The 24,915-nt window shown below is 37.9% G+C and overlaps 1 protein-coding gene across 2 annotated transcripts in view; it reads left to right on the top strand.

Moving 5' to 3' along the window:
• CFAP44 (cilia and flagella associated protein 44) overlaps nucleotides 1–24,915 on the top strand; it is a 151,235-nt gene that overhangs the window by 92,696 nt on the left and 33,624 nt on the right. For both annotated transcript variants that reach the window (XM_040484520.1, XM_040484519.1), the window contains one exon: nucleotides 18,176–18,353. In XM_040484520.1, coding sequence (XP_040340454.1) covers nucleotides 18,176–18,353 — 178 coding nt within the window. The remainder of the gene's footprint in view (nucleotides 1–18,175; nucleotides 18,354–24,915) is intronic.

Here is a 24,915-nt window from a genome sequence, read left to right as displayed (position 1 = left end):
GGTTGGGCTAGTGGTGATGAACTTCTTCAACATTTCTTTGTCTGAAAAGCTCTATTTCCCCAATGCTGAAGGATAACTTTGCTTGTTAGGTTATTTTTGGTTGACAGTCTTTTTCTTTTAGCATCTTGAATTTATCCTGCCACTCCCTTCTGGCCTACGAAGTTTCTGCTAAAAAATCTGCTTATAGTCTTATAAAGCTTCTTTATATGTAAAAATTTGTATTTCTCTTGCTGTTTTAAAAAGATTTTCTCCTTGTCTTTAATATTGACAATTTATTATACTGTGTTTTGGCATGCGTCTTTTTGGATTTATTTGTTTTAAACTTTCCGGGCATCCTGGATCTGGAGGTCTATTTCTTTCCCCAGGTTAAAGAATTTTTCAGCCATTCTTTCTTTCTTTTTAATTTTTAAAGTGTATTTATTTATTTTGAGAAAGAGCACAAGTCGGGGAGGGGCAGAGAGAGGGAGAGAGAGAGAGAATCACAAGTAGGCACCTCACTGCCAGTGTAGAGCCTGATGCAGGGCTCCAATCCATGAACTCTGAGATCATGACCTGAGCTGAAGCTGGATGCTCAACTGACTGAGCCACCCAGGTACCCCTCAGCCATTCTTTCTTTGAATAAGACTTCTGCTCACCTTTCTCTTTTTGGGACCCCTATAATGTGCATATTAATTTGTTTGATGATGTCTCATAAGTCCCTTAACTTATCTTTATTCTTTTTAATTCTTTTTTCTTTTGCTCCTCTGATTAGATGAATTCCACTGCTCTGTTTTTGGCTTTATCAATCTTTTCTTCTGCTTGATCTAGTTTGGTGTTGAACACCATTTGTAAACGTTTCAGTTCAATTATTGTATTCTTCACCTCCGTGTTTTCTATTTGGTGCTTTCTTATGTTTTCTATCACTTTGCTGAAATATTCACTTTGTTTATATGTTGTTTTCCCGACCTCGGTGAGTGTCTTTATAAACATTATATTAAACTCTTTATCAGGTAAATCACTTTTCTCTATTTCATTAAGGTCTTTTTCTACAGTTTTATCTTGTTCTTTTGTTTTGGAACGTATTTTTCTGTTTCTTCATTGTCCTTGACTCCATGTGTTGGTTTCTGCACATTAGATAAAACAGCCATCTCTCCCAGTCTTTATGGAGTGTGTTCTCATGTAGGAGATGTTCACCCTGGTCTAGACTCAATCTCTCTCTCTCTCTCTTTTGTTTTATGTTGAGGTGGGTTAATTGACATGGAAAGATGTTTACACTATATTATTAATGAAAACGCACATAGGGCAACAGTATAATTTGGGAGTGATAGGATTATGGACCTTACAGGTTTTTTTTTTTCTTTTTTCTTATCTGTATTTCCTAATTTTTTATAGCAACTTTATGGAGATATAATTTACATATCATACAATTTGCTCATTTCCTGTCCAATTCAATGTGGTTTTTTTGTATATTCAGACTTTCATAACCATTATCACTATTTTCTAATATCGTTATCTGCCCCCCACCCCACAAAACCCTACTCATTAGCATTCACTCTCCATTTTCACAAACTCCCATTCTTAGCCCTAAGCAACTACTTTTTGTCTCTATAGATTTGTCTATTTTGGAAATTATGTATATGATGGGTTCTGTGGTCTTTGTGACTGGCTTTTTTCACTTAGTACATCTTTTTATTTCATCCATGTTGTAACATGTATGCCTCACTCCTCTTTTTTAATAGTATTTTTAATGTTTATTTTTTTTTAATTTTTTTTTCAACGTTTTTTATTTATTTTGGGACAGAGAGAGACAGAGCATGAACGGGGGAGGGGCAGAGAGAGAGGGAGACACAGAATCGGAAACAGGCTCCAGGCTCTGAGCCATCAGCCCAGAGCCTGACTCCGGGCTCGAACTCACGGACTGCGAGATCGTGACCTGGCCGAAGTCGGACGCTTAACCGACTGCGCCACCCAGGCGCCTCTAATGTTTATTATTTTGAGAGAGAGAGCGGGGAAGAGGGGCAGAAAGAGAGGGAGACAAAATCCAAGCAGGCTCCACGCTGTCAGCACAGAGCCTGAGGCAGGGTTTGAACTCTCAAACTGTGGATCATGACCTGAGCCAACAATCAAGAGTCAGACACTTAACTGACTGAACCACGCAGGCACCTCAATACTTCATTCCTTTTTATAAATAATAAATAATCCATGTCATATTTATCAGTTCATCAGTGGAAACACATTTAAGGTTATTTCTACCATTTCACAATTATCAATATTGCTACTGTTAACATTTGTGTAATTTTTGTGTAGACATGTGTTTTCAATTCTCTTGGATAGATACCTAGGAGTGGATTTGCTGGGTCTGATATGCTAATTCTGTTTAATCCTTATTTTTTACCTGAAGCGTGGTTGACACACTCCGGTGTACAGCATAGCGATTCAACAACTCTATACATTATGCAGTGCTCATAGGTGTAGCTACTGTCTGTCACCATACACTATTACAACACCATTGACTGTATTGCCCATGTTGTAACTTTCATCCCTGTAGCTTATACATTCCATAACTGCAAGCCTGTACCTACCACTCCCATTCACCTATTTGCCCAGTTCCCTACCCCTGTCTGCTCTGGTAACCATAGTTTGTTTTCTGTACTTATGGACCTGTTTTTGCTTTTTTGTTGTTTTTTGTACACTTGGTTTTTAGATTCCACATAGAAGTGAAATCATATATCTGTCTTTCTCTGTCTGACTTATTTCATTTAGTGTAATACCCTCTAGGTCCATCTGTGTTGTTGGAAATGGCAAGATCGCATTCTTTTTTATAGCTGAGCAATATTCTCTTGTATGTGGTGTGTGTGTGTGTTGTGTGTGTTGTGTGTGTTGTGTGTGTTGTGTGTGTTGTGTGTGTTGTGTGTGTTGTGTGTGTTGTGTGTGTTGTGTGTGTTGTGTGTGTGTGTGTGTGTGTGTGTGTGTGTTTATATATATGGTACCACTTAATTAACCCATCATCTATGGATGGACACTTAGGTTGCTGCCATAATTTTTTTTGTAAATAATACTGCAATAAATTTAGGGGCGCCTATATCTTTTTAAATTAGTGTCTTGTTTTCTTTGGGTAAATACCCAGTAGTGGAATTATTTAATTATAAGGTATTTCTATTTTTTTTGAGGAACATCCATACTATTTTCCACAGTGGTTGCACCAATTTGCATTCTTACCAAGAGTGCATGATAATTCTTTTCATTTACATCCTCATGGAGTGTTTTCTTAATTTCTCTTTCTGATAATTTGTTATTAATGTATAAAAATGCAACAAATTCCTCCATATTAATTTTGTATCCTGTGGCTTTATTAAATTCACTTATTACTTCTAATAGTTTTTTGATGGAGCTTTGAGGGTTTTCTATGTATAGTACGTATCATCTGCAAATAGTGACAGTTTTGCTTCTTCCTTACCAATTTGGATACATTTTCTTTTTTCTTATATGAGTGCTGTGGTTAGGACTTCCAGTACTATGCTGAATAAAAGGGCTGAGAGGGGATATCTCTCTCTTGTTCCTCATCCTGGAGGAAAAGCTCTCAGTTTTTTACCATTGAGTATGATGTTAGCCATGTGTTTTTCATATATACCTTTATTATGTAAAGGTGTGTTCCCTCTACAGTCACTTTGTTTAGAGTTCTTATCATGAGTGGATAGTGAATTTTGTCAGATGCTTTTTCTGTACCTATTGAGATGACCATATGATTTTTATACTTTATTTTGTTAATGTGGTGAATGACATTGATTAGTTTGTGAGTATAGAACCATCCTTGCATCCTCAAAATAAGTCCTACTTGATCTTGGTGAATATCCTTTTAATGTATTGTTGAATTCAGTTTGCTAATATTTACTTGAGGATTTTTGTATCTGTGTTCATCAGGGATATTAGCCTGTAGTAGTTTTTATTTTCTTCCAAGTTTTTCTTTAAATTCCAGCTGGTTAACACAGTGTAATATTGGTTTCAGGTATACAATATGGTGATTCAACATTTACATACAACACCTGGCACTTATCACAACAAGTGCCCTCCTTAATTAACCCATTAATCACCATTAATGCCCTCCTTAATTCCAATCACCTAATTAACCCATCCCTCCACCTACCTCCCCTCTGGTAACCATCAGTTTCTCTATAGTTAAGAGTCTGTTTCTTGGTTTTCCTCTTTTTCCCACCTATGTTTGTTTGTTTTGTTTGTTTTGTTAAATTTCTAGCCACAGCAGTCAGACAACACAAAGAAATAAAAGACATCCAAATTGGCTAGGAAGAAGTCATACTTTCACTATTTGCAGATGACATGATAATCTGTATAGAAAACCCTAAAGACTGTACCTAAAATTTTCTAGAACTAATATATGAATTTAACAAAGTTGCAGGATCAAAAATCAATGTACAGAAATCTGTTTCATTTCTATATACCAATAATGAAGCAGCAGAAAGAAATCAAGGAATTAGTCCCATTCACAATTGCACTAAAAACCATAAGATACCTAGGAATAAACCTAACCAAAGAGGCAAAATATCTGTACTCTGAAAACTAAAAACATTGATAAAAGGAATTGAAGATGACACAAAGATAGGGAAAAACATTCCATGCTTATGGATTGGAAGAATAAATATTGTTAAAATATCACACTACCCAAAGCAATCTACACCTCTAATGCAATCTCTACCAAAATACCACCAGCATTTTTCACAGAGCTAGAACGATTCTAAAATTTGTGTAGAAACACAAAAGACCCCAAATAGCCAAAGCAATCTTGGGGGAAAAAAAAAAGCAAAGCTGAAGGCATCACAATTCCAGACTTCAAGTTATATTACAAAGCTGTAGTGATCAAGACAGTATGGTACTGGCACACACACACACACACACAAATAGAACAGAATAGAAAACCCAGATATGAAACCACAACTATATGGCCAACTAACCTTCAACAAAGCAAAGTTCCCTTTGTTACTGTGTCTTCGTGTCTCTTGCTCTTCTCTGTGTGGTATATCTTTTATTGTGCAGAGCTGTTAAGTGAGTCCTCAGTTCTTCTTCAGAAGGAATTGCTTTATTTTTTTAAATTTTTTTTTTCAACGTTTATTTATTTTGGGGACAGAGAGAGACAGAGCATGAACGGGGGAGGGGCAGAGAGAGAGGGAGACACAGAATCAGAAACAGGCTCCAGGCTCTGAGCCATCAGCCCAGAGCCTGACGCGGGGCTCGAACTCACGGACCGCGAGATCGTGACCTGGCTGAAGTCTGACGCTTAACCGACTGCGCCACCCAGGCGCCCCAAGAAGGAATTGCTTTATAAGTAAGTGTAGATTTGGTGTGTCTGTGGAAGATATGGGTTCAAGGTCTTCCTCTATTGCCATCTTGGACTATATCAACCTGGCCTGAGCTCAGTTGTCTCTCAGAACTTTGTGCTTGTGCAAGCCATCAAAAATCATATAATCATCTCAATAGATGGAGAAAAAGCATTTAACAAAATTCAACATCTACTCATGATAAAAATTCTCACCAAATTTGATATAGCAGAAATATATCTCAGCAAAATAAAGGCCACAATATGACAAGCTGTCAGCTAACATCATACTCAATGGCAAAAATCTGAAAGCTTTCCCTCTGAAATCAGGAACAAAGATGTTCACTCTTGCTACTTGTTTTTAACACAGTAGTATAAGTCCTAGTTAGAACAGTTAGGGGGAAAAATCAAAATTAGGAAGGAAGAAGTACATCTTTCTATTTGCAGATGACATTATATATCTATATCTATCTATATCTATATCTATATCTATATCTATATCTATATCTATATCTATATCTATATCTATATCTATATCTATATCTATCTATCTATATCTCCTAAAGACTCCACAAAAATACCATTAGAACTAATAAATGAATTCAGTAAAGTGGAAAGATACAATAAATATATAAAAATCAGTGTTTCTATACATTAACAATGAACTCTCAGAGAAATTAGGAAAACAATTCCATCACAATAGCATCAAAAAGAATAAATACATAGGAATAAATTTAACAAAGGAAATGAAATATCAGTACACTTTGAAAGAAATTGAAGAAGACATAAATAAATGGAAAGATATTTCATGCATGAAGCATCTTAATATTGTTAAAATGTCCATACTATCCAAAGGAATTTATAGCTTCAGCAATCACTATCAAAATTCCAAAGGCATTTTCACAGAAATAGTAAAAGAAATCCTAAAATATTGCATGGAACCACAAAAGACCCTGAATAGCCAAAGCCATCTTGAGAAATAAAAACAAAACTAGAAATATACTCCTTGACTTCAAACTATATTACAGAGCTATAGCAATCAAAACAGTATGACATCGGGGCGCCTGGGTGGCGCAGTCAGTTAAGCGTCAGACTTCAGCTCAGGTCACGATCTCCCGGTCCGTGAGTTCGAGCCCCGCGTCCGGCTCTGGGATGATGGCTCAGAGCCTGGAGCCTGTTTCCGATTCTGTGTCTCCCTCTCTCTCTGCCCCTTCCCCGTTCATGCTCTGTCTCTGTCTCAAAAATAAATAAAAACGTTAAAAAAAACAAAACAACAGTATGACATCAGCATAAAAACAGACATTCAATTAAATAGAATAGAGACCAGAAATAAACCCATTTGTATGTGGTCAGTTTATGACAAGGAACCAAGAATATATAATGGGGAAAGGACAGTCTTTCCAGTAAACGGTGTTGGGAAAACTGAACTGCCACATACAAAAGAATAACACTGGACCAGTGTCTCTCACCATAACATGAAAATCAAAGAAAAATGAATTAACAACTTGAATGTAAGACCTGAAACCATAAAACTCCTAGAAGAAAGTCTAGATGGTAAGACCCTCAACATTCGTCTTGTCAATGATTTTTTAGGTTTGACACCAAAAGCAAAGGCAACAAAAATGAAAATAAATAAGTGCAACTACATCAAACTAAAAAGCTTCTCTACAGTGAAGGCAACCATCAAAAAAATGAAAGGGCAACTTAAGGAATGTATTCACAATCATACATGTGATAAGGGGTTAATATCCAAAATATATAGAGAACTCTTACAGCTTAATAGCAACAAAACAAACAAACAAAACAAAACAACAACAAAAACCCACCCAAAACCCAAACAGATTTAAATGTGGGCAGAGGACTTATGTGGACAGTTTTCAAAAGAGACCTACAAAAGGCCATCATATACATGGAAAGGTGCTGAACATCACTAATCATCAGGGAAATGCAAATCAAAATCACAACAAGATATGACCTCATACCTGTTGAATACCTATTATCAAAAAGATAAGAGATAAGCATTGGCAAAAATGTGGAGAAAAGGAAACCTTGTACACTGTTGATGAAAACATAAATTTGTGCAGCCACTATGGAAAACAGTATGGAATTTCCTAAAACAATTAAAAATAAGACTGCCACATGGTCCAGCAATCTCACTTCTGGGTATATAGCCAAAGAAAATGAAAATTGGACTTTGAAGAGATATCTGCACTACCATGTTTATTGAAGCATTAATAACAATAGTTGAGAAACGGAAACAACCTAAGTCTCCATTAATGGTTGAGTGGGTAAAGAAGTTATGATACATATATACGATGGAATATTATTTAGCCTTAAAAAGAGAGAAATGCTTCCATTTGCAATGATACAAATGGACTTTGAGGGCATATGCTAAGTGAAATAAGTCAGAGGAAAATAAAAACTGTATGATCTTCCTTATATGTTCAATCTAACAAATCTGAACTCATTGAAACAGGACAGATTGGTGATTGCTAGAGGTGGGGAGTTGGGGATGGAGAAATGGATGAAGGTAGTCAAATGGCACAAACTTCCAGTTATAAGATAAATAAGTTCTGGAGATGTAGTCTACAATATGATGACTATAGTTACCAATAGTGTATTGTACATTTGAAAGTTGCTAAGAAGGTAGGTCTTAAAAGTTCTCATCACAAGGGATGCCTGGGTGGCTCAGTTGGTTAAGCATCTGACTTCAGCTCAGGTTGTGATCTCACGGTTTGTGAGTTTGAGCCCCAAGTCGGACTCTGTGCTGTCAGCTCAGAGCCTGGAGATGTTTCAGATTCTGTGTCTGCCTCTCTCTCTGCCCCTCCTCTGCTCACACACACTCTCTGTGTCTCAAAAATAAATAAAAACATTTTTAAAAAAGTTTTCTTCACAAGAAAAAAATTGTAACTGTATGGATCAATGTTAACTAAACTTACTGTGGCAAACATTTTGTAATAGATACATGTATGAAATCATGACATTGTATACCCTAAGCTAATACAATGTTATGTGTTGATCATACCTTAATAAACAGGAAAATAGGCTTTTGATATTTTCCAAAATGCATTTGATTTGCTGGCATTTTTTTTTAAATTTTTTTTTCAACATTTATTTATTTTTGGGACAGAGAGAGACAGAGCATGAATGGGGGAGGGGCAGAGAGAGAGGGAGACACAGAATCGGAAACAGGCTCCAGGCTCTGAGCCATCAGCCCAGAGCCTGATGCGGGGCTCGAACTCCCAGACCGCGAGATCGTGACCTGGCTGAAGTCGGATGCTTAACCGACTGCGCCACCCAGGCGCCCCTGATTTGCTGGCATTTTTAAAGGGCTTTTGTGTCTTTTTAAATGAAGAATATTGGTCTCTAGTTTCATTGTTATGTAATATCTTTTCTGGTTTGTTACCAGGATAATACTGGTTTCATACAATGAGATGAGAAGTTTTCCTTCTATTTTCTGGAAGACTTTGTGTAGGCTTAATATGACTGATTTCTTAAATATTTGATAGAGTTTATCAGTGAAGGCATCTAGACATGGAATATTCTTTGAGAGAAGTTCATAAATGCAAATTCCAATTTTTCATTGTTATAGTGCTATTCAGATTTTGGATTTCCTCTTGGATCACTTTAGGTAATTTGTGTCTTTCAAGGAATTTGTGAATTTCATCCAGGTTATCAAATTTTTTGGCATAAAATAATTCATACTGTTGCCTTATTATTTTAGTTTCTTTAGTATCTGTTGTCCCCTGTTTTATTCTTGATTTCATGAATTTGTATTGTCTTTTTCTTGGTCATTCCAGCCAAACATTTATCAATTTTATTAATCCTTTCAAGGAGCTAACTTTTGGTCATAGATTTTTAGAACAATTGCTTGTCAGCTTTCCATGTCATTTTCTTTATTCTAATTAATTTGGGCTTAGTTAATTCTTCTTAAAATTTAGGCTATAAGCTTTGATCTTATACTTTAATTCTTTTATAATTATGAGCATTTACAGTATAAATGGAAGTATAAATTTAAAGTATAAATGAAACACTGAGCTACATTTCACAAGTTCTGATGTATCTTTACCATTATTCATTCCAAAATATTTTCTTTTTTTATATATATATGAAGCCTATTGTCAAATTGGTTTCCATACAACACCCAGTGCTCATCCCAAAAGGTGCCCTCCTCAATACCCATCACCTACCCTCCCCTCCCTCCCACCCCCCCGTCAACCCTCAGTTTGTTCTCAGTTTTTAAGTCTCTTCTGCTTTGGCTCTCTCCCACTCTAACCTCCTTTTTTTTTTTTCCTTCCCCTCCCCCATGGGTTTCTGTTAAGTTTCTCAGGATCCACCTAAGAGTGAAAACATATGGTATCTGTCTTTCTCTGTATGGCTTATTTCACTTAGCATAACACTCTCCAGTTCCATCCATGTTGCTACAAAGGACCATATTTCATTCTTTCTCATTGCCATGTAGTACTCCATTGTCTATATAAACCACAATTTCTTTATCCATTCATCAGTTGATGGACATTTAGGATCTTTCCATAATTTGGCTATTGTTGAGAGTGCTGCTATGAACATTGGGGTACAAGTGACCCTATGCATCAGTACTCCTGTATCCCTTGGATAAATTCCTAGCAGTGCTATTGCTGGGTCATAGGGTAGGTCTATTTTTAATTTTCTGAGGAACCTCCACACTGTTTTCCAGAGTGGCTGCACCAATTTGCATTCCCACCAACAGTGCAAGAGGGTTCCTGTTTCTCCACATCCTCACCAGCATCTATAGTCTCCTGATCTGTTCATTTTGGCCACTCTGACTGGCGTGAGGTGATATCTGAGTGTGGTTTTGATTTGTATTTCCCTGATAAGGAGCGACGTTAAGCATCTTTTCATGTGCCTGTTGACCATCCAGATGTCTTCTTTAGAGAGGTGTCTATTCATGTTTTCTGCCCATTTCTTCACTGGGTTATTTGTTTTTCAGGTGTGGAGTTTGGTGAGTTCTTTATAGATTTTGGATACTAGCCCTTTGTCCGATATATCATTTACAAATATCTTTTCCTATTCCGTTGGTTGCCTTTTAGTTTTATTGGTTGTTTCCTTTGCTGTGCAGAAGCTTTTTACCTTCATAAGGTCCCAGTAATTCATTTTTGCTTTTAATTCCCTTGCCTTTGGGGATGTGTCAAGTAAGAAATTGCTACGGCTGAGGTCAGAGAGGTCTTTTCCTGCTTTCTTCTCTAGGCTTTTGATGGTTTCCTATCTCACATTCAGGTCCTTTATCCATTTTGAGTTTATTTTTGTGAATGCTGTAAGAAAGTGGTCTAGTTTCAACCTTCTGCATGTTGCTGTCCAGTTCTCCCAGCACCCTTTGTTAAAGAGTCTTTTTTCCATTGGATGTTCTTTCCTGCTTTGTCAAAGATGAGTTGGCCATACGTTTGTGGGTCTAGTTCTGGGGTTTCTATTCTATTCCATTTGTCTATGTGTCTGTTTTTGTGCCAATACCATGCTGTGTTGTCTATGTGTCTGTTTTTGTGCCAATACCATGCTGTACAGCTTTGTAGTACAGGCTAAAGTCTGGGATTGTGATGCCTCCTGCTTTGGTCTTCTTCTTCAAAATTACTTTGACTATTCGGGGCCTTTTGTGGTTCCATATGAATTTTAGGATTGCTTGTTCTAGTTTCGAGAAGAATGCTGGTACAATTTTGATTGGGATTGCATTGAATGTGTAGATAGGCTTGGGTAGTATTGACATTTTGACAATATTTATTCTTCCAATCCATGAGCACGGAATGTTTTTCCATTTCTTTATATGTTCTTCAACTTTCTTCATAAGCTTTCTATAGTTTTCAGCATACAGATCCTTTACATCTTTGGTTAGATTTATTCCTAGGTATTTTGTGCTTCTTGGTGCAAGTGTGAATGGGATCAGTTTCTTTATTTGTCTTTCTGTTGCTTCATTATTAGTCTATAAGAATGCAACTGATTTCTGTACATTGATTTTGTATCCTGCAACTTTGCTAAATTCATGTATCAGTTCTAGCAGACTTCTGGTGGAGTCTATCAGATTTTCCATGTATAATATCATGTCATCTGCAAAAAGTGAAAGCTTGACTTCATCTTTGCCAATTTTGATGCCTTTGATTTCCTTTTGTTGTCTGATTGCTGATGCTAGCACTTCCAACACTATGTTAAACAACAGTGGTGAGAGTATACATCCCTGTCATGTTCCTGATCTCAGGGAAAAAGCTCTCAGTTTTTCCCATTGAGGATGATGTTAAGTGGGCTTTTCATAAATGGCTTTTATGATGTGTAATTATGTTCCTTCTATCCCGACTTTCTCGAGGGTTTTTATTAAGAAAGGGTGCTGAATTTTGTCAAAGGCCTTTTCTGCATCGATTGACAGGATCATATGGTTCTTATCTTTTCTTTTATTTGTGATGTATCACGTTGATTGATTTGTGAATGTTGAACCAGCCCTGTATCCCAGGAATGAATCCCACTTGATCATGGTGAATAATTCTTTTTATATGCTGTTGAATTCGATTTGCTAGTATATTACTGAGAATTTATGCATTCATATTCATCAGGGATATTGGCCTGTAGTTCTCTTTTTTTACTGGGTCTCTGTCTGGTTTAGGCATCAAAGTAATACTGGCTTCATAGAATGAGTCTGGAAGTTTTCCGTCCCTTTCTATTTTTTGGAATAGCTTGAGAAGGATAGGTATTATCTCTGCTTTAAACGTCTGGTAGAACTCCCCTGGGAAGCCATCTGGTCCTGGACTCTTATTTGTTGGGAGATTTTTGATGACTGATTCAATTTGTTCACTGGTTATAGGTCTGTTCAGGCTTTCTATTTCCTCCTGATTGAGTTTTGGAAGTGTGTGGGTGCTTAGGAATTTGTCCATTTCTTCCAAGTTGTCCAGTTTGTTGGCATATAATTTTTCATAGTATTCCCTGATAATTGCTTGTATGTCTGAGGGATTGGTTGTAATCATTCCATTTTAATTCATGATTTTATCTATTTGGGTCCTCTCCCTTTTTTTTTTTTTTTTTGAGAAGCCTGGCTAGAGGTTTATCAATTTTGGTTATTTTTTCAAAAAACCAACTCTTGGTTTCGTTGATCTGCTCTACAGTTTTTTTTTAGATTCTATATTGTTTATTTCTGCTCTGATCTTTATTATTTCTCTACTGCTGGGTTTAGGTTGTCTTTGCTGTTCTGCTTCTATTTCCTTTAGGTGTGCTGTTAGATTTTGTATTTGGGATTTTTCTTGTTTCTTGAGATAGGCCTGGATTGCAATGTCTTTTCCTCTCAGGACTGCCTTTGCTGCATCCCAAAGCGTTTGGATTGTTGTATTTTCATTTTCATTTGTTTCCATATATTTTTTAATTTCTTCTCTAATTACCTGGTTGAGCCATTCATTCTTTAGTAGGGTGTTCTTTAACTTCCATGCTTTTGGAGGTTTTCCAGACTTTTCCCTGTGGTTAATTTCAAGCTTCATAGCATTGTGGTCTGAAAGTATGCATGGTATGATCTCAATTCTTGTATACTTATGAAGTGCTGTTTTGTGACCCAGTTTGTGATCTATCTTGGAGAATGTTCCACATGCACTCGAGAAGAAAGTATATTCTGTTGCTTTGGGATGCAGAGTTCTCAATATATCTGTCAGGTCCATCTGATCCAATGTATCATTCAGGGCCCTTGTTTCTTTATTGACCGTGTGTCTAGATGATCTATCCATTTTTGTAAGTGGAGTGTTAAAGTCCCCTGCAATTACCACATTCTTATCAATAAGGTTGCTTATGTTTGTGATTAATTGTTTTATATATTTGGGGGCTCCCATATTCGGCACATAGACATTTATAATTGTTAGCTCTTCCTGATGGATAGACCCTGTCACTATTATATAATGTCCTTCTTCATCTCTTGTTACAGCCTTTAATTTAAAGTCTAGTTTGTCTGATATAAGTATGGCTACTCCAGCTTTCTTTTGACTTCCAGTGGCATGATAAATAGTTCTCCATCCCTTCACTCTCAATCTGAAGGTGTCCTCTGGTCTAAAATGAGTCTCTTGTAGACAGCAAATAGATGGGTCTTGTTTTTTTATCCATTCTGATACCCTATGTCTTTTGGTTAGCGCTTGTAGTCCATTTACATTCAGTGTTATTACAGAAAGATATGGGTTTAGAGTCATTGTGATGTCTGAAGGTTTCATGCTTGTAGCGATATCTCTGGTACTTTGTCTCACAGGATCCCCCTTAGGATCTCTTGTATGGCTGGTTTAGTGGTGATGAATTCCTTCAGTTTTTGTTTGGGAAGACCTTTATCACTCCTTCTATTCTGAATGACAGACTTGCTGGATAAAGGATTCTCGGTTGCATATTTTTTCTTTTCATCACATTGAAGATCTGCCATTCCTTTCTGACCTGCCAAGTTTCAGTAGAGAGATCGGTCACGAGTCTTATAGGTCTCCCTTTATATGTTAGAGCACTTTTATCTCTAGCTGCTTTCAGAATTTTCTCTTTATCCTTGTATTTTGCCAGTTTCACTGTGACATGTCATACAGAAGATTGATTCAAGTTACGTCTGAAGGGAGTTCTCTGTGCCTCTTGGATTTCAATGCCTTTTTCCTTCCCCAGATCAGGGAAGTTCTCAGCTATGATTTCTTCAAGTACACCTTCAACACCTTTCCCTCTCTCTTCCTCCTCTGGAATACCAAGTATGCATAGATTATTTCTCTTTAGTGCATCACTTAGTTCTCTAATTTTCACCTCATACTCCTGGATTTTTTATCTCTCTTTTTCTCAGCTTCTTCTTTTTCCATAATTTTATCTTCTAGTTCACCTATTCTCTCCTCTGCCTCTTCAATCCAAGCCGTGGTTGTCTCCATTTTATTTTGCAGCTCATTGATAGCATTTTTTAGCTCTTCCTGGATGTTCCTTAGTCCCTTGATCTCTGTAGTAAGAGATTCTCTGCTGTCCTTTATACTGTTTTCAAGGCCAGCGATTAATTTTATAACTATAATTCTAAATTCAATTTCTGTTATGTTGTTTAAATAATTTTTGATCAGTTCATTAGCTGTTATTTCCTGGAGGTTTTTTTGAGGGGAATTCTTCCATTTCGTCATTTTGGATAGTCCCTGGAGTGGTGCAGAACTACAGGGCACTTCCCCTGTGCTGTCTTGAATAACTTGCGTTGGTGGGCGGGACACAGTCAGACCTGATGTCTGCCCCCAGCCCACTGCTGGGGCCATAGTCACACTGGTGTGTGCCTTCTCTTCCCCTCTCCTAGGGGCAGGATTCACTGTGGGGTGGTGTGGACCATCTGGGCTACTTGCACACTGCCAGACTTGTGGTGCTGGGGATCTGGCGTATTAGCTGGGGTGGATCGGCAAGGTGCACAGGGGTGGGAGGGGCAGTCTCAGAGCGCTTTTCCTTCAGAGATTTGCTTCGGGAGGGGCCCTGCGGCACCAGGAGGGAGTCAGACCCGCCGGAGGGATGGATCCGTAGAAGCATGGCGTTGGGTGTTTGCGTGGTGCAAGCAAGTTCCCTGACAGGAACTGGTTCCCTTTGGGATTTTGGCTGGGGGATGGGCGTGGGAGATGGCGCTGGTGAGTGCCTTTGTTCCCTGCAAAGCTGTGCTCTATTGTCCGGGGCTCAACAACTCTCCCTCCCATTGTCCTCCAGCCCTCCCACTCTCTGAGCAGAGCTGTTAACTTATAACCTTCCAGATGTTAAGTCCCACTTGCTGTCCGAACACACTCCATCCGGCCCCTCTGCTTTTGCAAGCCAGACTCGGGGGCTCTGCTTGGCTGGCAGACCGCCCCTCCACCGGCTCCCTCCCGCCAGTCCGTGCAGTGCGCATGGCCTCTCTGCCCTTCCTACCCTCTTCCGTGGGCCTCTCGTCTGTGCTTGGCTCTGGAGTCTCCATTCTGCTAGTCTTCTGGTGGTTTTCTGGGTTATTTAGGCAGGTGTAGGTGGAATCTAAGTGATCAGCAGGATGCACCATGAGCCCAGCGTCCTCCTATGCCGCCATCTTCCCAGGATCTCTATTCCTCCCAAAATATTTTCTAATATCTCTTGTGATTTCTTGTTGGCTGTGGTTTGTTTTTAAGTATGCTGTTTAATTTCCAAATATTCAGAGGTTTAAAGAAATATTTTTTATTTCCAATATAATTTTTTTGTGGTCACAGAAAATAGTTTGCATGATTTAAATTCTTATAAATTTACTGGGAGTTGTATGGGCCTGCATAAAGTCTGTCTTCATGAAAATTCCATGTGTGCTTGAGAAAGAATGTATATTTTTGTGTTCCTTGGTGTAGTTGTATATAAATGGCAATGAGGACAGAGTGATTGATGACAGTGTCTAGATGTTTTATTTTTCCCACTTTGAAGGCATGACTTTTTAAAGGATCTCTACTGAATGTTCCCTACATTACAAGGTCTCTCCAGCTGATGAATTCATGAGTGATTTCCAGCAATGTGTAAATTATGAGAATTATTTGTCTTATAATTTCCCAGTAATTGTACTTTCCCTAGATGTTCTTTACTTATCTTTATGATGTTTTACATTACACATGTACAGGTTAATACTTGGCCAAAAACTCAAGAGAACTCTATGTGAATTTCTGAAGGCATTATTTTGTTTGTAGCTCTAATATTTTTTCCACAAAATTCTAACCACTCTGGCCTCTCTGAACTCTGAACTTTGTATCCTTAATCAGCGAGATTACTGGACTAATATTTGGGATCTCAACACTATTCCATAGTTTGCTAATTTCCTCCATGCAGAAATAGAGACAGTAAGGATTGGCTATTTTGTTTCACTTTTTGCATGTAGTCCTGTGCTGCCTATCCTTCAATGTCATAGTTCCATAATTTTTGTTCAGTTTTCTAGTTATTGATAGCATGAGAATAATAATAATTTATAGCATGAGAATAATAAATAGGCCATGTTGCCCTCACACACAGCCAAAGTAGAAGTATCTGGTTGTTCTTTTCTTTTTTCCTTTCCTTTCCTTTCCTTTCCTTTCCTTTCCTTTCCTTCTTCCCTCATTTCCTTGCTTTTTCTTTCCTTCTACCTCTCTTTCTTTCCTTTTAAAAATTTTAATCCTTCCTTTTAGTGCTATTTTACACAAAGGAACAATTGTCAATACTTTAGATAACATGTGTTTTCTCTGTTATTGTATATGTTTGTTTTCCTAAGGGCTGACTGCAAGCTCTGTGTACATGTTCATGTTGACTGGCAGACTTCACTTTAAAGAATTATGTAGGTTGGGGTCTTCCAATAAAGATCCCTACAATGGTGTGCCAACCCCTATCCTAGGTGCACTAGCAGTTTCCAAGCAGGGAGGTCAGTTTCTATAGAGATTTGTTCTTCAGTTTAAAAACAAATGCGTTTTTTTAAAAATTTATCTTGGGAAGCAGGGAAGAAAAGAGAGAGAGTGAGAGAGAGAATCCCAAGCAGTTATCACACTGTCAGCTTGGAGCCCGTGCAGGGCTTGATCTCACAAACCGTGAGATCATGACCTGAGCCAAAACAAAGTTTCGGTCATTTAACCATCTGAGCCACCCAGGCACCCCTCATTCTTCCAGTTTTAATTGAGGTGTAAAAGTTGCTACTCCTTTTTATGTGTGGAAATGAGAAAAGTGAGAAGAAGATTAAATTGGTTCAGGAATTCCTTTTCAATCCTTTAATTAATTTTGCTAAATAATGTCTAATATTCTATTACCTGCTCCATACCTGCCCGCTCTGTGCTTGGGGCCTCCTAGGAGGCTATGATCTACTAATAAGGTCATATCAAATCCTTTTTATAACCTTACCTTAGGGATATTCTGGGCCACAGTTTTCTCTGGTCTTTAAAATTACTTTAAAATTACTATCATTGGTTTATTCATGGCTTTCTATCTTATTATCAGCCTTACTGATTTATTCCCTTTAATACCTCTACCCATCATTTTCATGGAACTGGGAGGGGGGGAGAGAGAGGCAAGTATATATGCTCATTATATCATTTTTAATTAGATTCTCTTTTTGAAAATGTAATGACAATCACTTAGGTTATTTTTTAAAAGGTACATTAACTTCTAGTGATTAAAATACACCCACTCCATCCTATGATTTAATGTCTATTGAGGGAATAATTAACCATGTTGATATAGATCACTTAGAATTGAACCAAAGCCTAAGAATAATTCAGATTATTTCAGCACCAATTGGTAATTGGTTTTTATTTATTTCATTGTTACTTTGTTTGGGGTGCCTTAAGAATACAGATCATCCCCAAGTTTTGATTGTTTGCCTCATGATTTTTTGGCTTTACAATGGTGTGAAAGTGATATGCATTCAGTAGAAACTATACTTTGAATTTTGATATTTTCCCAGGCTAGTGATGTATGCAGTATGATACTGGTCAGAAGCAGTGAGCCACGGCTCTAAGTCAACCACACGGTCATGAGGATAAGCAATCAGTACATTTACAACCATTCTGTTTTTCACTTTCAGTACAGTAGTCAATAAATTACATGAGATATTCAACACTTTATTGTAAAATGGACTTTGTATTTGATAATTTTTCCCAACTGTAGGCTAATGTTTAAGGTGGGCTAGGCTAGACTATAATGTTAGGTAGGTTAGGTATATTGAATACATTTTCAATTTATGGTATTTTCAACTATGAGTTTATTGCTACATAACCCCATTGTAAGCTGTGGAAGGTCTGTAGTCATTAACTTAAAAAAAATGCTTGGGTGCTATGGACAAAAGTAGTACCACACACTCAGAATTATACTTTTGCTTGATGCCTGAATTTGATTATATACATATAGTGGACAAACTGAATTTTATTGTTAAGTTTGTGGCTGGGTTGCCTTTTTTTCTGATAGGTACAAGAGTAAACCTCAGGATGACTATGAAGATCCCAAAGATGTTCAAGCCATCAAAGAGGCCCAGTTGTATATGGGAGACTTCAATCTGAAGACAGCCCCAGACTACAAAATACCTGAGCACATGAGAGTAAATGCTGCCAAGAAGGAAGAGGAGCTGGGACATCTAGACTCCATGGTACTTATTACTCATTGCTTACATGACAATGAGAGGCACCCTTGAGTTTTTAGTGGTATTCTGTGCTGAAACCACTTGTTTCACTAGATAGTCTATAGGAATATATAGTCATAGAAACTTAGAAGATCTTCATGATTATTTAGAATAATGCCCCCTTTTTACAAATGAGGAAACTGAGGCCCAGAGAGGACAAGGGATTTATCTGTGATTATTTAGTTAAAATGGCAGAACCAGCCTTCAAGTTAATTACTTGACTCAATATGTTTCATGGGTTAAAGCTCTATATTTTAGAGACTTTGAATTTCTGAAATTCAAACATTCCTTGGCTGCTGTAGACTAAGGCCATTGTTTGACTTTTTTTTTCCCAGGACTTATAAATTTTTTAAGTGTCTCTATAATAACCTATTAACATATTCCTTTTTAAAATTTTTATCTACATTCTGCCAAACTGCTTCCAATTATCCTGATTTCTCGCCCCCTCCCCCTTTTTTACTAAAGTCTCCTCTCTCTGTCATAGTAATTCCTTAATTTGGACTGAAAAGTGACTTTTCACATTTAGAGACTCAGAAAGTATCTGAGCTACCATTTTGAGGAGAATGTGGTACATGGCCACCTACTATGGCCATGCAGTTTGGACACTACAAGGCATCCCATTGGAGAAAGTGCCAATCGTACCACGGATCTAACATATTAGAATATTTTATAATTTTCTAACAAGTGGCAGTAAAGTGTCTTCAGGGAAAAAAAAAGTCTTTCAGTTTCACCAAAAATTCTATATGTGCCAGAAGTAGGAGGATCCTGGTATGGCAAATAATATCCATAAATAAATGTTCATAGCTCATAACTATACCTTTCTGTTTAAACAGACATTTTGAACATTTTCTTAGTGACCATTTAGATTGTTTCTCTTTTTTTTTTTTTACATGAAATTTATTATCAAATTGGTTTCCATATAACACCCAGTACTCATCCCAACAGGTGCCCTCCTCAATACCCATCACCCACTTTCCCCTCCCTCCCACCCCCCATCAACCCTCAGTTTATTCTCAGTTTTTAAGAGTCTCTCATGGTTTGCTTCCTTCCCTCTCTGTAACTTTTTTTTCCCCTTCCCCTCCCCCATGGTCTTCTGGTAAGTTTCTCAGGATCCACATAAGAGTGAAAACATATGGTATCTGTCTTTCTCTATGACTTATTTCACTTAGCATAACACTCTCCAGTTCCATCCACGTTGCTACAAAAGGTCATATTTCATTCTTTCTCATTGCCGCATAGTATTCCATCGTATATATAAATCACAACTTCTTTAACCATTCATCAGTTGATGGACATTTAGGCTCTTTCCATAATTTGGCTATTGTTGAGAGTGCTGCTATAAACATGGTGGTACAAGTGTCCCCATGCATCAGTACTCCGGTATCCCTTGGGTAAATTCCTAGCAGTGCTACTGCTGGGTCATAGGGTAGGTCTATTTTTAATTTTTTGAGGAACCTCCACACTGTTTTCCAGAGTGGCTGCACCAATTTGCATTCCCACCAACAGTGCAAGAGGGTTCCCGTTTCTCCACATCCTCTCCAGCATCTATAGTCTCCTGATGTGTTCATTTTGGCCACTCTGACTGGTGTGAGGTGATATCTGAGTGTGGTTTTGATTTGTATTTCCCTGATGAGGAGTGATGTTGAGCATCTTTTCATGTGCGTATTGGCCATCTGGATGTCTCCTTAGAGATGTGCCTATTCAAGTCTTCTGCCCATTTCTTCTTCACTGGATTCTTCACTGGATTATTTGTTTTTCGGGTGTGGAGTTTGGTGAGCTCTTTATAGATTTTGGATACTAGCCCTTTGTCCGATATGTCATTTGCAAGTATCTTTTCCCATTCCGTCGGTTGCCTTTTAGCTTTGTTGACTGTTTCCTTTGCAGTGCAGAAGCTTTTTATTTTCATGAGGTCCCAATAGTTCATTTTTGCTTTTAATTCTCTTGCCTTTGGGGATGTGTCAAGTAAGAAATTGCTGCGGCTGAGGTCAGAGAGTTTTTTCCTACTTTTTCTTTTAGGGTTTTGATGGTTTCCTATCTCACATTCAGGCCCTTCATCCATTTTGAGTTTATTTTTGTGAATGGTGTAAGAAAGTGGTCTAGTTTCATTCTTCTGCATGTTGCTGTCCATTTTTCCCAGCACCCTTTGTTAAAGAGTCTGTCTTTTTTCCATTGAATATTCTTCCTGCTTTGTCAAAGATTAGTTGGCCATACTTTTGTGGGTTCAATTCTGGAGTCTATTCTATTCCATTGGTCTATGTGTCTGTTTTTGTGCCAATACCATGCTGTGTTGATGATTACAGCTTTGTAGTACAGGCTAAAGTCTGGTATTGTGATGCTTCCCACATTGGTCTTCTTCTTCAATATTACTTTGGCTATTCGGGGTCTTTTGTGGTTCCACACAAATTTTAGGATAGCTTGTTCTAGCTTTGAGAAGAATGCTGGTACAATTTTGATTGGGATTGCATTGAATGTGTAGATAGCTTTGGGTAGTATTGACATTTTAACAATATTTATTCTTCCAATCCATGAGCACGGAATGTTTTTCCATTTCTTTGTATCTTCTTCAATTTCCTTCATAAGCTTTCAATAGTTTTCAGTATACAGATCTTTTACATCTTTGGTTAGGTTTATTCCTAGATATTTTATGCTTCTTGGTGCAATTGTGAATGGGATCAGTTTCTTTATTTGTCTTTCTGTTGCTTTGTTATTAGTGTATAAGAATGCAACTGATTTCTGTGCATTAATTTTGTATCCTGCGACTTTGCTGAATTCATGTATCAGTTCTAGCAGACTTTTGGTGGAGTCTATCATGTTTTCCATGTATAATATGTCATCTGCAAAAAGTGAAAGCTTGACTTCATCTTTGCCAATTTTGATGCCTTTGATTTCCTTTTGTTTTCTGATTGCTGATGGTAGAACTTTCAACACCATGTTAAACAACAGCGGTGAGAGTATACATCCCTGTCGTGTTCCTGATCTCAGGGAGAAAGCTCTCAGTTTTTCCCCATTGGGGATGATATTAGCTGTGGGCTTTTCATAAATGGCTTTTATGATGTGTAATTATGTTCCTTCTATCATGACTTTCTCTAGGGTTTTTATTAAGAAAGAATGCTGAATTTTGTCAAATGCGTTTTCTGCATTGATTGCCAGGATCATATGGTTCTTAGCTTTTCTTTTATTAATGTGATGTATCACATTGATTGATTTGTGAATGTTGAACCAGCCCTGCATCCCAGGAATGAATCCCACTTGATCATGGTGAATAATTCTTTTTATATGCTGTTGAATTGTATTTGATAGTATATTGTTGAGAATTTTTGCATCCATATTTATCAGGGATATTGGCCTGTAGTTCTCTTTTTTTTGCTGGGTCTCTGTCTCGTTTGGAAATCAAAGTAATGCTGGCTTCATAGAATGAGTCTGAAAGTTTTCCTTCCTTTTCTATTTGAAGGATAGGTATTATCTCTGCTTTAAATTTCTGGTAGAATTCCCCAGGGGAGCCATCTGGTCCTGGACTCTTATTTGTTGGGAGATTTTTGATAACTGATTCAATTTCTTTGCTGGTTATGGGTGTGTTCATATTTTCTATTTCTTCCTGTTTGAGTTTTGGAAGCGTGTGGGTGCTTAGGAATTTGTCCATTTCTTCCAGGTTGTCCAGTTTGTTGGCATATAATTTTTCATAGTATTCCCTGATAATTGCTTGTATCTCTGAGGGATTGGTTGTAATCATTCCATTTTCATTCATGATTTTATCTATTTGGGTCCTCTCCCTTTTCTTTTTGAGAAGCCTGGCTAGAGGTTTATCAATTTTGTTTATTTTTTCAAAAACCAACTCTTGGTTTCATTGGTCTGCTCTACAGTTGTTTTAGATTCTATATTGTTTATTTCTGCTCTGATCTTTATTATTGCTCTTCTTCTGCTGGGTTTAGGCTGCCTTTGCTGTTCTGCTTCTATTTCCTTTAGGTGTGCTGTTAGATTTTGTATTTGGGATTTTTCTTATTTCTTGAGATAGGCCTGGATTGCAATGTCTTTTCCTCTCAGGACTGCCTTTGCTGCATCCCAAAGCGTTTGGATTGTTGTATTTTCATTTTCGTTTGTTTCCATATATTTTTAAATTTCTTCTCTAATTGTCTGGTTGACCCATTCATTCTTTAGTGGGGTGTTCTTTAACCTCCATGCTTTTGAAGGTTTTCCAGACTTTTTCCTGTGGTTGTGTTTTTCCTGTGGTTCCTGTGGTTTCCTGTGGTTCCTTTCCAGACTTTTTCCTGTGGTTCCTGTGCGTTGTGGTCTGAAACTGTGCATGTTATGATCTCAATTCTTGTATACTTATGAAGGGCTGTTTTGTGACCCAGTATGTGATGTATCTTGGAGAATGTTCCATGTGCACTCGAGAAGAAAGTATATTCTGTTGCTTTGGGATGTGGAGTTCTAAATATATCTGTCAAATCCATCTGATCCAGTGTATCATTCAGGGCCCTTGTTTCATTATTGATTCTGTGTCTAGATGATCTATCCATTGTTGTAAGTGGATTATTAAAATCCCCTGCAATTACCACATTCTTATCAATAAGGTTGCTTATGTTTGTGATTAATTGTTTTATATATTTAGGGGTTCTGTATTCAGCACATAGACATTTATAATTGTTAGCTCTTCCTGATGGATAGACCATGTAATTATTATATAATGCCCTTCTTCATCTCTTGTTACAGCCTTTAATTTAAAGTCTAGTTTGTCTGATATAAGTATGGCTACTCCAGCTTTCTTTTGACTTCCAGTAGCATGATGGATAGTTCTCCATCCCTTCACTTTCAATGTGAAGGTGTCCTCAGGTCTAAAATGAGTCTCTTGTAGACAGCAAATAGATGGGTCTTGTTTTTTTATCCATTCTGATACCCTATGTCTTTTGGTTGGCGCATTTAGTCCATTTACATTCAGTGTTATTACAGAAAGATATGGGTTTAGAGTCATTGTGATGTCTGAAGTTTTCATGCTTGTAGTGATGTCTCTGGTACTTTGTGGTCCTTGCAACATTTCACTCACAGAGTTCCCCTTAGGATTTCTTGTAGGGTTGGTTTAGTGGTGCTGAATTCCTTCTGTTTTTGTTTGTTTGGGAAAACCTTTATCTCTCCTTCTATTCTGAATGACAGACTTGCTGGATAAAGGATTCTCGGCTGCATATTTTTTTCTGTTCATCACATTGAAGATTTCCTGCCATTGTTTTCTGGCCTGCCAAGTTTCAGTAGATAGGTCTGCTACTAACCGTATGTGTGTACCTTTGTATGTTAGGGCCTGTTTATCCCTAAGCTGCCTTGAGAGTTCTCTCTTTATCCTTGTATTTTGCCAGTTTCACTATGATATGTAGTACAGAAGATTGATTCAAGTTACGTCTGAAGAAAGTTCTCTGTGCCTCTCGGATTTCAATGCCTGTTTCCTTCCCTAGATCAGGAAAGTTCTCAGCTATGATTTGTTCAAGTACACCTTCAGCCCCTTTCTCTCTCTCTTCTTTGGAATTCCTATGATACGGATATTGTTCTGTATCACTTTGATTGGATCACTTTGATTGGATCACTTTCTCTAAGTCTCCCTTCATACTCCTGGATTTTTTTTATATCTCTTTTTCTCAGCTTCCTCTTTTTCCATAATTTTATCTTCTAATTCACCTATTCTCTCCTCTCCCTCTTCATTCTGTGCTATGGCCGCCTCCATTTTATTTTGCACCTCATTTATAGCATTGTTTAGCATTTTTTTTTTTTAATTTTTTTTTTCAACGTTTATTTTATTTTTGGGACAGAGAGAGACAGCATGAACGGGCGAGGGGCAGAGAGAGAGGGAGACACAGAATTGGAAACAGGCTCCAGGCTCTGAGCCATCAGCCCAGAGCCCGATGCGGGGCTCGAACTCACGGACCGCGAGATCGTGACCTGGCTGAAGTCGGACGCTTAACCGACTGCGCCACCCAGGCGCCCCAGCATTGTTTAGCATTTATAGCATTTATAGCATTATACCATTTAGTATTGCATCTCATGACTATTTTTAATTCCCTAGATTTCTGTAGCAATAGATTCTCTGCTGTCCTCTATGCTTTTTTTAAGTGCAGCTATTAATTTTATGACTATTATTCTAAATTCTTCTTCCATTATATTGCTTAAATCAGTTTTGATTAATTCGTTAGTTACCTCCTGGAGTTTCTTTTGAGGAGAATTCTTCCGTTTCATCATTTTGGCTAGTCCCTGTGGTACCTCTAAATTGCAGGACACCTCCCCTGTGCTGTCCGGAGAAACTTGTGTTGGTGGGTGGGGCCACAGTCAGACTGGTGTGTATCTTCTCTTCCCCTCTCCCAGGGGCAGGACTCACTGTGAAGTGGTGTGGCCCCTGTTTGGGCTGCTTGCACACTGCCAGGCTTGTGGTGCTGCTTTGATGGGATCTGGACAGAGTGTATTAGATGGGGTGGATCCACAAGGTGCACAGGGGTGGGAGGGGCAGTCTTAGCTAGCTTTGCCATCAGTGGTCCCTGCGGGAGAGGCCCTG

This window comes from Herpailurus yagouaroundi, unplaced genomic scaffold (genome assembly GCF_014898765.1).
Source record: "Herpailurus yagouaroundi ecotype Mexico unplaced genomic scaffold, PumYag 162, whole genome shotgun sequence".
NCBI lineage: Eukaryota > Metazoa > Chordata > Mammalia > Carnivora > Felidae > Herpailurus > Herpailurus yagouaroundi.
Note: the sequence above shows the minus strand (reverse complement) of the source record. Positions and strands in the feature narration are given on the sequence as shown.